Source organism: Rhizophagus irregularis, chromosome 26 (assembly GCF_026210795.1).
Source record: "Rhizophagus irregularis chromosome 26, complete sequence".
Lineage (NCBI taxonomy): Eukaryota > Fungi > Glomeromycota > Glomeromycetes > Glomerales > Glomeraceae > Rhizophagus > Rhizophagus irregularis.
The window spans coordinates 813,169-825,830 of record NC_089454.1 but is presented as its reverse complement, the minus strand read 5'-3'; the positions used below and the strand labels follow the sequence as shown (position 1 = coordinate 825,830).

The window sequence follows — 12,662 nt, the reverse complement described above, 5'->3', positions numbered from 1 at the left end:
AATTAGTCAACGACATACATTTCCAATTTTAAATATGTTGAATTTGGCAAAAGAAGTAAATGTACAATAAGTTTTGTTAGTTTAAAAATGGAAAAGGTAAATTATTTTATTTATTCCATATATTTCAACTAGAAGAATCAATGTCTTATGCCATTTTGCGTCAGATGATTGAAGATCATCAATAATAATATCTGCAGGTATAATGGGAATTTGTAATCCGCAGAACTTGTACAAGTCCGTAGCAGTTGTCAAATTGATTTCCTTTTTAATCGTAAAATAAAACTAGAAAAAAATGGTTTTCTGTTTTTTATTGGAGATTGTTTAATTATTTAATTATTCAAATATAGTTTTTTTTATGTGAAATGCAATGCATTCCCGGAACGTTGCGCTGATGACTAGAATAATATGCATGGATATTCAATTATCAGCGATGAACTAACTGTACTTAGCGTTATGGCACCATATCATATTATATATACAACAGAAGTCATACATACCCGAATATGCACGGATATTTCCGGATTTTCACAAAATCTGTGTAATTTCATCATAAATTCCTTATCGCTTAATCCACACAAAGTTAATCAGTTACAATTCATTTTTTTCTTATAATTTCTTGTAGGCAAACTATCAGGAGGGATTAGCAAGCGGGGTCATTGATCGCTTTGATATTAATACTAATGTATTTATTTCTACTTCTGAAATAGTAGAGGATCTATACGATAAATTTATTTTTATTCAAATTTGGTTTAATAAATATAATTCTAGGGTTTCAGGTTAAACCGTTAAGGTACAAAGAATACGGCCGTTTTCCTAATTGATTGACTCGAGAATTTAAGAGATGACTTGTCAGGTGAAGCTTTTCCTAATTATGTAATATAAAGGGTCATAAATATATCAGGAGTCGGAATAACAAGTCCTAGACCCATTAATCTAATAATAATAATATTACTTAATAACATATTATTAATAATTATTAATAAGTAAGATTCATAATATAAAATACTTTGAATGTATAACAAATTCAAAAAAAAAAAAGTTAAAAAGATGTTTCAATTTATGTTTACAAATAAAAATCTATTTATATTGATATTAATAAAAAAGATGATGGATAAAATGTCGAAAAAAAATTTAATCGTGGCACATTTGATCATCATAATTGGGATTTCACAAACTAAAAATTATTTTGAAAATTACAAGTAAAATGTTTGTTGAGGTTTGTAATCCATATCTGGAAAAATCCAATTTAACAAAAATTTGATAAATCGAAAAACTAATTTCTTGCAAGAAATATACGTATAATTTATCACAAATATCAATGTAGTGATAGAATGGGATAATGATCTTGTGAGTTGTGATATTTATATTAGTTGAATTCACGTAAAATCTTTTTGTTTCATGTTAACTATGTTAACCAATTATTGTTACATGTTCACCAATCAGTTACCGTTGGCCAATATATATACATGTATGTATATATACACTGCCCCAAAAATAATACCCCCGTGATTAAGACCCAGGTATTATACATGGCAAAAAATTCTTAATTCTGTAATTCTGGTGGAAAAGGCCTCTCCATAATTTGTTTTACCGGTATTATCGCTATTTGCCCGTTTATGAAAAGCTGATATGTGGGCACATAATTTTCGGGCCACAGGAATATCATCTGAGCAGCAAATGACTGCTACTCTTATTTTATTTTCGTTCAGAAATTTTGCTGAAACTGGAAGGTCAAAACCATTTGCCTCCACAGTACCTGTGGTACTATTCAATTTAAAAAAATCGAGTTCTTGAATTCTGACCCGGGTATTTTATGCTGTGGCCAACGGTACTATTAGTTGAGTTTTCAATAATTCGAGGAAAAAATTAAATGCGAATTCAACCAAATCTGAGTCTTAAAAAACGAGATGTATATCTGTCATTCGATCGAGACAATACTTTGGTGATGCGAAAAAATTTTTATACGTTGAATCTTGAATAGGGAATATTAAAAATTTTTATAATTCTGTCTTTAAGGAATTACACTGATAATTGTAGCTATGACAATCTTATCGCAATGATCCACGTGCCTATATCCAAATTTGCTATCTATAAAACCATAAAAAATAATAATTGTTTCATTAAATCAATCATTTCTTTTTTTCCTCTTTTTTTTTTTTTCTTTTTTCACAATTACAAAGTTTTTAAGAACACTGGTGTAAAAATAAAAGAAAACATTATTAAAATATCTCGCGTACTTTATTAATTTGTTATTTTTAATAATTTTTTAATATGGGAATAAATCTCGATCACATAATAAAATCGGATTCTGATCCTATTATACCACCTTTTTACGCTATCTTTAATTGTGTGTTTTTTACATTATGTTTCGTTGGAGGTTTATATTTTTCGAAGACAACAAGAATTGGTGGTAATAATCCTCAATTAACAAAAGACCATCCGAAAGTTATCATGAATCGTGGAATTAGTGTTATCATCTCTTGCTCGATTTCATTCATTGGAGTTTGGTTTTTAATACGTCTTTGCGGAGGATTTGATGACTCAGCTGTAAAATAATCTTTATTCAATTTTATATCAAATATATATTTATTGTTTCTTTTTTTAATCTTTTCTTTATTTTTACTATTTCTTTAGACAGTTTTGACAGAAATTAAAACAACATGGGTACTTCTTGGATTCTCATTGCCAACTAGTTCATACTATTTATTAAATACACTTCTTATTCCTTTGGGGTTAACAATGTCATTATTTGCTGGTCCTTTATTGATTAAATTTTTGGATAAAGAATTACCTTTTCAAGCTGCATTTAGTTGGCAAGATGATGTTTTTGATTATATTGGATCTTTGATTGGATTCAGAAATTTAATTTTTGTAAGTTCAAAAAAGGTTCTTTTCTTTTAATACTTTTTATTATAAACAATAAGATTTTTATCTTTCACCAGGCACCATTTACTGAAGAATATGTATTTAGATGTTGCATGGTTCCGCTTCTTGCTTTAGCAAATTTTTCTCATGCTCAAATTATATTTTTATCGCCTTTAGTATTTGGAATAGGTACCTTACAAATAATTTTTACTCAACATTATTCTTTTTAATATTAATATGTACTTTTTACGTTCCTGTTCACATTTTATGTGAGCAGCTCACGTACATCATGCTTGGGAGACCTACATCAATCGTGGAAGAACTGCTGAAGCAGCAAAAGTCGCAATAGTGATTTCAGGTAATATAAATCACTTATTATTTATGTAAATTAATTTAAATTTGTTACTGATAAAGATCCGATCTTATTAAAGGATTCCAATTGACGTATACTACACTATTTGGATGGTATGCCACATTTTTATTTGTTAGAACAGGTATGATATTCGATTTTCTATTTAATTTATTTAATTTTATAATGCAATTTTATAATAATATTTTTTTACAATTATTATAATTATAATTAGGTCATATTATTCCTCCATTTTTTGCTCATATGTTTTGTAATATGATGGGATTTCCATCTATTAATATTTCAACATATTCAGAAGGAATTAAAAAAGGTTAGATTATTCCATTAGTGATTTTTTTTAAAAAATATAATCATAACATTTTTAACATTTGAAAATAATTTTTGTTTTCTTTTCTAGTTGTTATAGTAGCCTTGTTCGGTGGGGTGATTACCTTTGTATTTTCTTTATTTCCTGCAACTAATCCAAGTTTATATGGAGACGTTGAAAAGTCAATATATTGGTATAATACAACAAACAATTAATCTTAGGCTGCAAAGGGGACTATTTATTATTACAAAAGTTATTTCTTAGTCATATGAATAAGAATGATCTGTATAAACGGTTGTTTAAACTTGTAGAATTTTTTTTTTTTAACAAGATTCATAATATTATTATGAATCTTTAATACTAAAAGATATAAGACTATTATAAAATTGATCATATAGCATAAATCATGAATCAGATTGACATTATAAAATTAGAATATATATTTCGTAATCAAGTTTTACATAAGATGATTTGAAAAAATTTTTTTATGACACTTGTAGTGCGTGATCAACACTTAAAATTATTTAAATTATTCGAGAAAAAATTTAATAAAATATTAAACACGAGAAAAGTGGAATTTTTTTAAAAAAAATTTTTCGTGTATTTATTTTACAACATACAAATCAATCCAACCAATCTATTCATATTTAAATATAACTACTTTGTAATATATCAATTTGATTGTGTACTTTAAGTCCATCTACAATAACTTGTAATGATTCACCATTTAATACATTATCCAATTCATGTAATGTCAAATTAATTCTATGATCAGTTACTCTATTCTAAATTTACCAAAAAAAAAAAAGAAAAGATTTTTTTATTTAAATATTCTGTGTTGTAATTTCAGAAAATTAAAATTATATTAAAATATTAAACTTACTTGTGCAAAATTATAAGTTCTTATTTTTTCGGATCTCTCACCAGTTCCAACCTATATAATAATAAAAGTTGAAATAAAAAAGATTTATATTATTCACTTAAATAAATTATTATATGTATTACTAATTAGTCGCCAGTATATTCATGCCCGTAATTTTTCTGATGATATTTTTCATGCTCACGTGTTTTTATACCTTTCCCACTCTTTCCCATCACTGGACGTTAGCCTCCATGAGATAAAAGAGTTATTTCACGTGTCGCATAAAATATCATGACTCCCCGTGAAATAACTATTACTTTTATATCATACCTGCTGTTTTCTATTTTCACTTCTTTCTTGATGTAATTTATTTCTTTCCATATCATATAATCTCGCTTGTAATATTTGTAATGCTTTTGCTTTATTCTATGTAAAACGAAAATAAAGAAAAAAAAAAGTTAAAGTAATAGTTCTAATTCTCTTCCAAATTCTATATTTTACAAACTGATAAACTGACTTATACCACACGTACAGTCAGATCTAACTTTTACTTTCGGTATAATTTGAAATTTCACTTTCGGTAAATTTGATTTTACTTTCGGTATGATTTGATATTTTTCAATGATTTTCATTTGGGTCCCAACATATCGTTATATCGAGATCGTAAAAGTACTTACTTTCGGTTGAGATCTTTCATCTTGTATAGATACTACAATACCACTTGGGATATGAGTTATCCTAACGGCACTTGATGTTGTATTAACATGCTGACCTCCTTTACCACTTGATCTATAATAGTCTATACGTAAATCAGATTCTTTAAATTTCACATCTGCCTAAAAAAAAAAAATAATATATATATCTAATTAAATATTAAAATGACAATATCACGATATCACAATATCATAATATCATAAATACCTCAGATGGAACTGGTAATATTGCAACCGTAATTGTACTCGTATGTATCCGACCAGCTTTCTCTGTTATAGGAACCCTTTGTACTCTATGAACTCCTGATTCAAATTTCATATTTCCAAATACACCTTTACCTGATATTGTAGCAATAACTCCCTGATTAAAAAAAAAAAAATCCGATTAATTTTTTATTTTGTGCCTCAAAATTTGGATGACTCGGTTTAATAAGAAATGGTATAAAGTACCTTAATAGCTCCAATAGAATCTTCTGATTTAGACAAGATTTCAAATTTCCATTTACATAATTCTGCATAACGTTCATACATTCTTAATATATCATTAACAAACAATGCTGCTTCATCTCCTCCAGTTCCTATTAAAAAAAAAAAATTTTTTTTTATAAAAATGTAAAATTTTTTTTATAAGTGAAGATAAAAAGAATTATAATTTAGTATATTTACCAGCTCGAAGTTCAATTATGGCATTTCCTTCATCAGCTAAATCTTTTGGTAATAAACCTTGGATTACCTGTTGTTCAAGTAATTTTAATTTTTCCAAATATTCATGATATTCTTCTTGTATAAGATTTTTAAATTCTTCTTCATCTGATGATGTTGTAGTTTCTTGTAATATTTTTTTAATTTCTTCAAGTTCCTATATATAAAATCAATTTATAAAAATTAGTAAATGGTTTGATAATTTAAAGTATTAACTACAATCCTTCAATTAATCTGTTACCAACTAACGTTCAATTAATCTGTTATTAACTACAATGTTTCAATTAATCTGTTACCAACTACATTCAATTAATCTTTTATCAACTACAATTAATCTGCTATTAACTACATTCTTCAATTAATCCGTTATCAACTACGTTCTTTCAATTAATTTGTTATTAACTACAACCTTTCAATTAATCTGCTATTAACTACATTCTTCAATTAATTTGTTATTAACTAAATCTTTCATCAATTAATCCGTTACCAACTACATTCTATCAATTAATTTGTTATTAACTATATTCTCTCTAAATTAATCTGTTACCAACTACATTCTTTCAACTACATTTTTAACTACAATCTTTCATCAATTAATCCGTTACCAACTACACTACATTCTTTCATCAATTAATCCGTTACCAACTACACTACATTCTCTCATAAATTAATCCGTTACCAACTACACTACATTCTTTCATCAATTAATCCGTTACCAACTACACTACATTCTCTCATCAATTAATCCGTTACCAACTATCAAATTCTAACCGACAAAGAAATATAAACCATAAAATGAATTATTATATACTACACCTTGCACTTTCTTTAATTCATTATAAGAATTAGTTATATCAATTAAACTTGATAATTCTTTAGAAAGGTTTGCTATTTCTTCAGGATTATCTGGATTATCTGATGATATCTTAAATTATTTAATTTATAAAATTATTAATATGTTTTTTTAAAAAAAGATAAAAAAAAAAAGGAAATATGAACATTTACTTGATTAGATAATGTTTCGGATAATTTAGAATGACGAATTACTAAATTTTCCAATTTTTCATGAACTTTAGGATTGAATAAAGTTTCTTTTATTATTAAATCTTGAGAAGTTGAACCTAGAAAATTTTATCATAAGAAAATTTAATTATAAGAAAATTTTAATTATAAATTAATAAAAATCAACTTTAACCATCACTACCCTCATAAATAAAGGATCATAATAACCTGTTGAATATGATGATACATTATAATTAAAATTAATTAAAGGAGATTTTTTTAAATAAGAATTTATTGAATTTAATGAATTTAATGAATTTAATGAATTTATTGAATTTATTGATAAATAATTTCTTTTAAAAAAATAATTTGTAGAAAAATTATATAAATTAAATTTTTGAAAAGAAAAATAACTTGTACGATTCATTATGGGAAAGAAAAAAAAAAAAATTTTTTTTTTTTATTTTGATAATTTTGATAATCGATAAAATCGATAAAAAAAAAAAAACCGTTGTTCCATGGGTTGTCACTTGTCATAGTCGATCATTACATTGCGATTTCCTTATCTGGATTATAAGGCGTGAATACAAAGCTTAATAGAAGCTTTACCATTTTTATCATTTTAAAAGAAAGATTATCCAATCATAATTGTATAAAATTGGAAAATTTTATTAACGAACGATTCGAATTTTCTCTATTCTAATTTGTCATATTTTAGGGATTGTTTTGATTATTTAATCGGTAACACACATACTAAAACTTTAATGATAGAATATATGAGCCATTCCCAGTTACTTAGAGGGATAGACAATAAATAAATTTCTTTCCTTAAACGTAAAGTTACGATTGTCTATTGGTAAATAATCACAATAATTAAAAAAAACGAAATAATCAACGAAATCCATTAAACAATTTATTGGTTTGTCTATTATCATGAATAATGCAAATATGACGTAAGGAATGAATAGGAGGAATTCGAATATTGGAACTTTAAAACCAAGAATACTATAAGATAATCCAATCTTGAACTTTAAACCAAGAATATAATGATAATCCAATCTTGAACTTTAAACTAAGAATATATAAGATAATCTGTGTATATATATATATATACATATATATATTCGCCCAGTTTCCTTATTTATGGTTACTTTGGGTATATTGGTTATATTGGGAATCTTCTCCAAACAATGGACAAAATATTTAATTATCATCCCAAAAAAAAAAACAAAAATTCTTCTACGTTAAAAATACATTAGTCATCATAAATTCACAATAAATGAATAAATAAATAAATAAATAACAAAAATGTAGCAACAATCATAAAAATATGAACATTTTGGAACATTTTTTGCAACAATCATAAAAAATATGAATAATTTTATTTTTAAACATTTGGGATGAATCGGATAAGAAGAAAAAAAAAAATATTATTTTGCATATTTTGACATCATACGAAATATCAAATATGCCGAATATGCCGAATATGTCAGTTATGCCGTACCATATTTTATTGGCGATTTATTGATTACGATCCACGCTAAAATACGCGATATTGATCATTTTAATGTTACATTAACGTCCATTGTTTACAGAATTTTTAATTTTTAAAAAAAGCTTTAAACTTGAAGAGACATTATCTTGTTATCAGATACGTCATTTATAATTACGTATACAAAAAGACGAATCAGACGCGTTTAGGAAAATCCGTACTTAAAAAAACCAATGCACGACAATTAAATTGGTAAAAGATAGTACACAAATAAGAACCTTTTCTTTTTTGTTTATAGATTTTTTTTTTCTTTTTTAAAACAATCGAAAAAGAAGAAAATAGAAACTTGGAAATTTAGAAATTTTTTTTGTATAAATAATCTGAACGATAAAAGAAGAATTTTTTCAAAAAAAAAAAAATTATATTATTTTATGAAAAAATTATGAAATATGAACAATTTTATATGATACTTACTTTTTTTTCCCGAGGTTGGAATTATTGAACTTTTTATTTTATATATTTACATAATATATATTTTTATATTATTTCTATTTATCTTTCTAATAATTTATATATTTTTCTTTTTAGTCTAAGATAAAAATTTAAGTTTTTGCGTCTATCATGGATTTTCCTTTGAAGATAAATACATTCGAGCTCGTTGATATGATTATGCTTGTTTTATTTCGTTCAAACATTAACCGACTTATTTAATCGACTTGTTCCGTTTCCGCTTCCGCTTCCGTGTAATAATTACCGGTGTTAATGTCTGAAAAAGTAAGTATATTCGAATTATCTTTTATATTTTTATATATTTTAATTAAATAATTTATTTTTTTTTTTTAGAAAAATTTTATTGATAAAATATTTTTCATTTCTTTTATAATTTATTTTATCTTACGTATTACGTTTTTATTTTTTTTTAATCGATTTTTAATAAAAAAAATGAAATATTTTTATCCATAAAAATTTTTGTACCGGTATTACTGCGCCAATTATTCCGATTGGTCCCTATTTTGAACTTGTCATCTTCAACGGAAGCTAATCTTTTATTAGTTAAACCCTAATTAAAATTATACTCCCAGTTTCATATTTGTCTCAGCCAAGACTCAATCTAACCAAATTTACAAATATTAAAAATTATGAGTCGCGTTATTAATTTAATGTTACACTCAAACTTTTGATTCCTCGTGTAATTTTCGTTTCGTAAAAATTGTTATAAATACGCAAACATTTCTTTTTCGAAAAAAAAAATTTAAATTCAAATTTATAAAAAAAAATTCCAAAAAATTCCAAAAATTCCAAAAATTTCGAAAAAACTAAAAAACTTTAATAAACATGCGTTCATCATCAACTCTTGCTTTCCTCGCTGTCCTTTTCATCGCATTTACTTTGACTCTTGCTGAAGAAACTCAACAATTGGAACCCACTTCAATGTATAAACGTCAATATGGCAGCAGTTATAGTTCCTCTTCTTCGACAATTGAATTGTCATTCATAAGTTTTGCCATTATGTTATTCACATCTTTATTCGCTTTCTAATTTTTTTTGCGAATAAAATTTTTTTAAGAATAATTTATTTTAATCATTTTAGAAAAAATTTTGTAACACAAAGAAATATATATTGTTCTTTATTTAGATGTATAAACGATCAAATTTATAATAATTTTAATAATTTTATCAAATTATCCTAATTTATATTTTTCTCTACTTTTTCTTTATTTTTTTATTTTTTTCTTGCTAGTAAAGAAAATATTAAATAAAAATAAATGAAATAAATTAAATGAGTTTTATTTGTTCCCTAAATTTAATTAAGTTTGTTTCATCCAAATTTTAAATGTTATCCCCCATGAAATGTTTCATGTATGTTACCAAGATCATCAATGCACTTCTAGATGGAATTATATGATAGGATGATTAATGACAGATATATGCTATCAGTTTATGCGTAATTTTTTTAAGGGGAAAACGTTCAAATTACGACGTTACACTAGGAAAAAGTATGTCCGGAGAGATAAAAGTATTTAAAATATTAAAAATATTAGCAATTTTTTTGTGAAATTTGTGAAATGTGACGACGTAACGAAGTAACGTTTATTAATTATTTGTGAAACGAGAAGTTTAATTTTAATTTTGAAATGTGAATTGATCATTTACAGTGACTGACTGATCGCGTGTAGACGGAAATCTCCACGTGATCTTCGTTTCTCACAAAGTATTTTTAGAGTCCTCCCCGCTTATAAAACTTACGTCACATATATTTCACGTGATAAGTTAACAACTTTTCATGGCCGAATTACTAGAATTACTAAAATTACTATAATGTTGGTCAATACTTTCATCCCGCATAAATGATTTACCTTCTTGTTGCACCCGTTGACCGTTGCAGGCAATGCAGTGGCACTGCCTGTGACACTACTATAAATCGAACAAATTGATTTTTAGTAAGAAGTTTATCCTAGTTACAACAAACAAATAAACTTTTTTTTTTTTTTTGCGTTACTCTTTTTTTTACGGCCGAATTCAAAATCTTATTTATATTTTACGAAAATGGGTAACAAGTCAATTTATTTTTTTGCAGATAATGTTTATAAACCAATAAAAAAAAAAATTGTAAATATGTTTCAAAATTCAATATAATATAATTCTTTTTTGTTTCGATATAAGAAAATATCAATGAAAATATTTATGTATGTAATTTATGTAACTTTTAATTATTTAACAAAAAGGAAGTATTAAAATACAGAAAAGAAGAAGAAAAAAAAAAATACAATTCGCCACAATTCCCGAATTAAGAAATAATACAAGTTTTCTTTTGTTTCAAATGTTGTTCACCACCACTCATTATTAAATATTTTACACCTGTTGAAGATTTATCTCTTTTCTTTTCCTCATAAGCAACCAATAGTGCATCAGCCTTAATTGAAACATATTTCAACATGCCAATCGCATAAGAGATTCCTATATTATCATTTAATTCATTTGTACCAGAAAATTCAGTTTTAGGTATTTTTTTTTTATTCTTTTGTAATAAGGAAGAACTCCATGATCCTTTACTTGATTTACAACCATCTATAGGTGTAATTAATTTTCCATTTGTAACATAATAACACGGTGAAATGTCATTTGTATGAGAAATGTCCGAATCAAAAATATATATTCTAGCCTCCTTTTCTTCCGATGTTGCTCCCCATCCCAAATATGTTATACAAGAATTTAATGGTTTATTATTAAACACACCCCCACCACGTAATTTTAATCCTAATGGAGCATGATTAAATTTATATGATGATGATGGTTTTTGATAAATTGAAAATATTGAATTTAAATTTTCGGTATTTAAAGATTTAAATCCCAAATCAAATGCGTAATAAACTTGTGATAATTCGAGTAAATCGTATCTTGACATGTACACCTTAATAAAGAATAATTTAATTTAATTGGTTTATTATATTTTGATAAAAAAAAAAAACTTTGTCTTTATGAATTATGAATCTACTTACCAATAAACGTTTATCGGAATCTAAAAATACATTATTAAACCTTTTTACAATTATTTTTTTTATTTCATGATTTACATTACGAGAGACAACAGAATATCTGCATAATAATCTAGTTGAAAGATTATTAAATATTTCAGAAATAATTTCAATAGGTAAAATCATTTTTTTTATTTGTATATTATTATTATTATTTTAAAAAAAAACCAGTTTTTTTTTTTGAAAAAATAAGTTGAATTTGAGAGATGATATTAAGAGAATATTAATTTTAATTATTTCTATTTTTTTAAATATTTTTTTAAAAGAAGAAAAAAAAAATAGATGTACTGTGTATGTATATATACAAAATGTATGTATATGTATAATAATATTATATAGTAAATAAATCTTTTTTTCTAAATTATCATTGAAAAACCAATAACTTTTAATCTTAGATCACAACGTGGATGTAAGGGGCTACCATCTAAATATATAAATGTTTTTGTTTGTATGCTATTAATAAATTTAGGTATGTCGTACATCTTTATTCTTTGATGTTCGTCATCATTTCTAAAAATCTCCAATTAAAACCATTTCTTCTTTTTTAAACCAATGAATTACCTGTTACAAAAATCTTAAACTTTATTATTAAAGATTTACAATTGTTTTTTATATGTACTTCAGTTAATTATATGTACTTCAATTAAGGATTTTCCTATTAGTGAGAAAATTTTTCGCGTCCGTAACACATATTAAAAAAAAATCGTCAATCCCGTATTTCCCGTTTTTCATCATGTTATTTTTAAAAAATGTTCATCTGATCAAAAGATTCAAGTCACAATTTTTTTAATCAAAGGGAGTTTTTATTCCGGT

At 25.2% G+C, this 12,662-nt stretch overlaps 4 protein-coding genes across 4 annotated transcripts; 2 read left to right on the top strand and 2 right to left on the bottom strand.

Moving 5' to 3' along the window:
* Window positions 1-2,271: 2,271 nt before the first annotated feature.
* On the top strand, window positions 2,272-3,757 carry OCT59_017356 (uncharacterized protein; the record flags this gene model as incomplete). The annotated part of the gene is made up of 7 exons (XM_025316722.2): window positions 2,272-2,547; window positions 2,635-2,871; window positions 2,943-3,054; window positions 3,143-3,223; window positions 3,297-3,359; window positions 3,450-3,545; window positions 3,633-3,757. The coding sequence occupies 7 exons, from the start codon at window positions 2,272-2,274 to the stop codon at window positions 3,755-3,757; spliced, it is 990 nt and encodes a 329-aa protein (XP_025179933.1).
* Window positions 3,758-4,189: 432 nt separating this feature from the next.
* OCT59_017355 (uncharacterized protein) lies at window positions 4,190-7,433 on the bottom strand (the record flags this gene model as incomplete). The annotated part of the gene is made up of 11 exons (XM_066137434.1): window positions 4,190-4,327; window positions 4,426-4,476; window positions 4,735-4,830; window positions 5,082-5,240; window positions 5,326-5,478; window positions 5,568-5,695; window positions 5,784-5,976; window positions 6,634-6,744; window positions 6,825-6,940; window positions 7,050-7,174; window positions 7,372-7,433. The coding sequence occupies 11 exons, from the start codon at window positions 7,431-7,433 to the stop codon at window positions 4,190-4,192; spliced, it is 1,332 nt and encodes a 443-aa protein (XP_066004020.1).
* A 2,126-nt stretch (window positions 7,434-9,559) lies between these two features.
* Window positions 9,560-10,121, top strand: OCT59_017354 (uncharacterized protein). Its single transcript, XM_025316723.2, has one exon. It carries the CDS (start codon window positions 9,649-9,651, stop codon window positions 9,850-9,852), a length of 204 nt encoding a protein of 67 aa, XP_025179935.1. The 5' UTR covers window positions 9,560-9,648; the 3' UTR covers window positions 9,853-10,121.
* An 808-nt stretch (window positions 10,122-10,929) lies between these two features.
* Window positions 10,930-12,101, bottom strand: OCT59_017353 (uncharacterized protein). The gene is made up of 2 exons (XM_025316724.2): window positions 11,814-12,101; window positions 10,930-11,725 (listed from the first exon to the last, which is right to left on the bottom strand). Exons 1-2 carry the CDS (start codon window positions 11,973-11,975, stop codon window positions 11,102-11,104), a joined length of 786 nt encoding a protein of 261 aa, XP_025179936.1. The 5' UTR covers window positions 11,976-12,101; the 3' UTR covers window positions 10,930-11,101.
* Window positions 12,102-12,662: the final 561 nt, after the last annotated feature.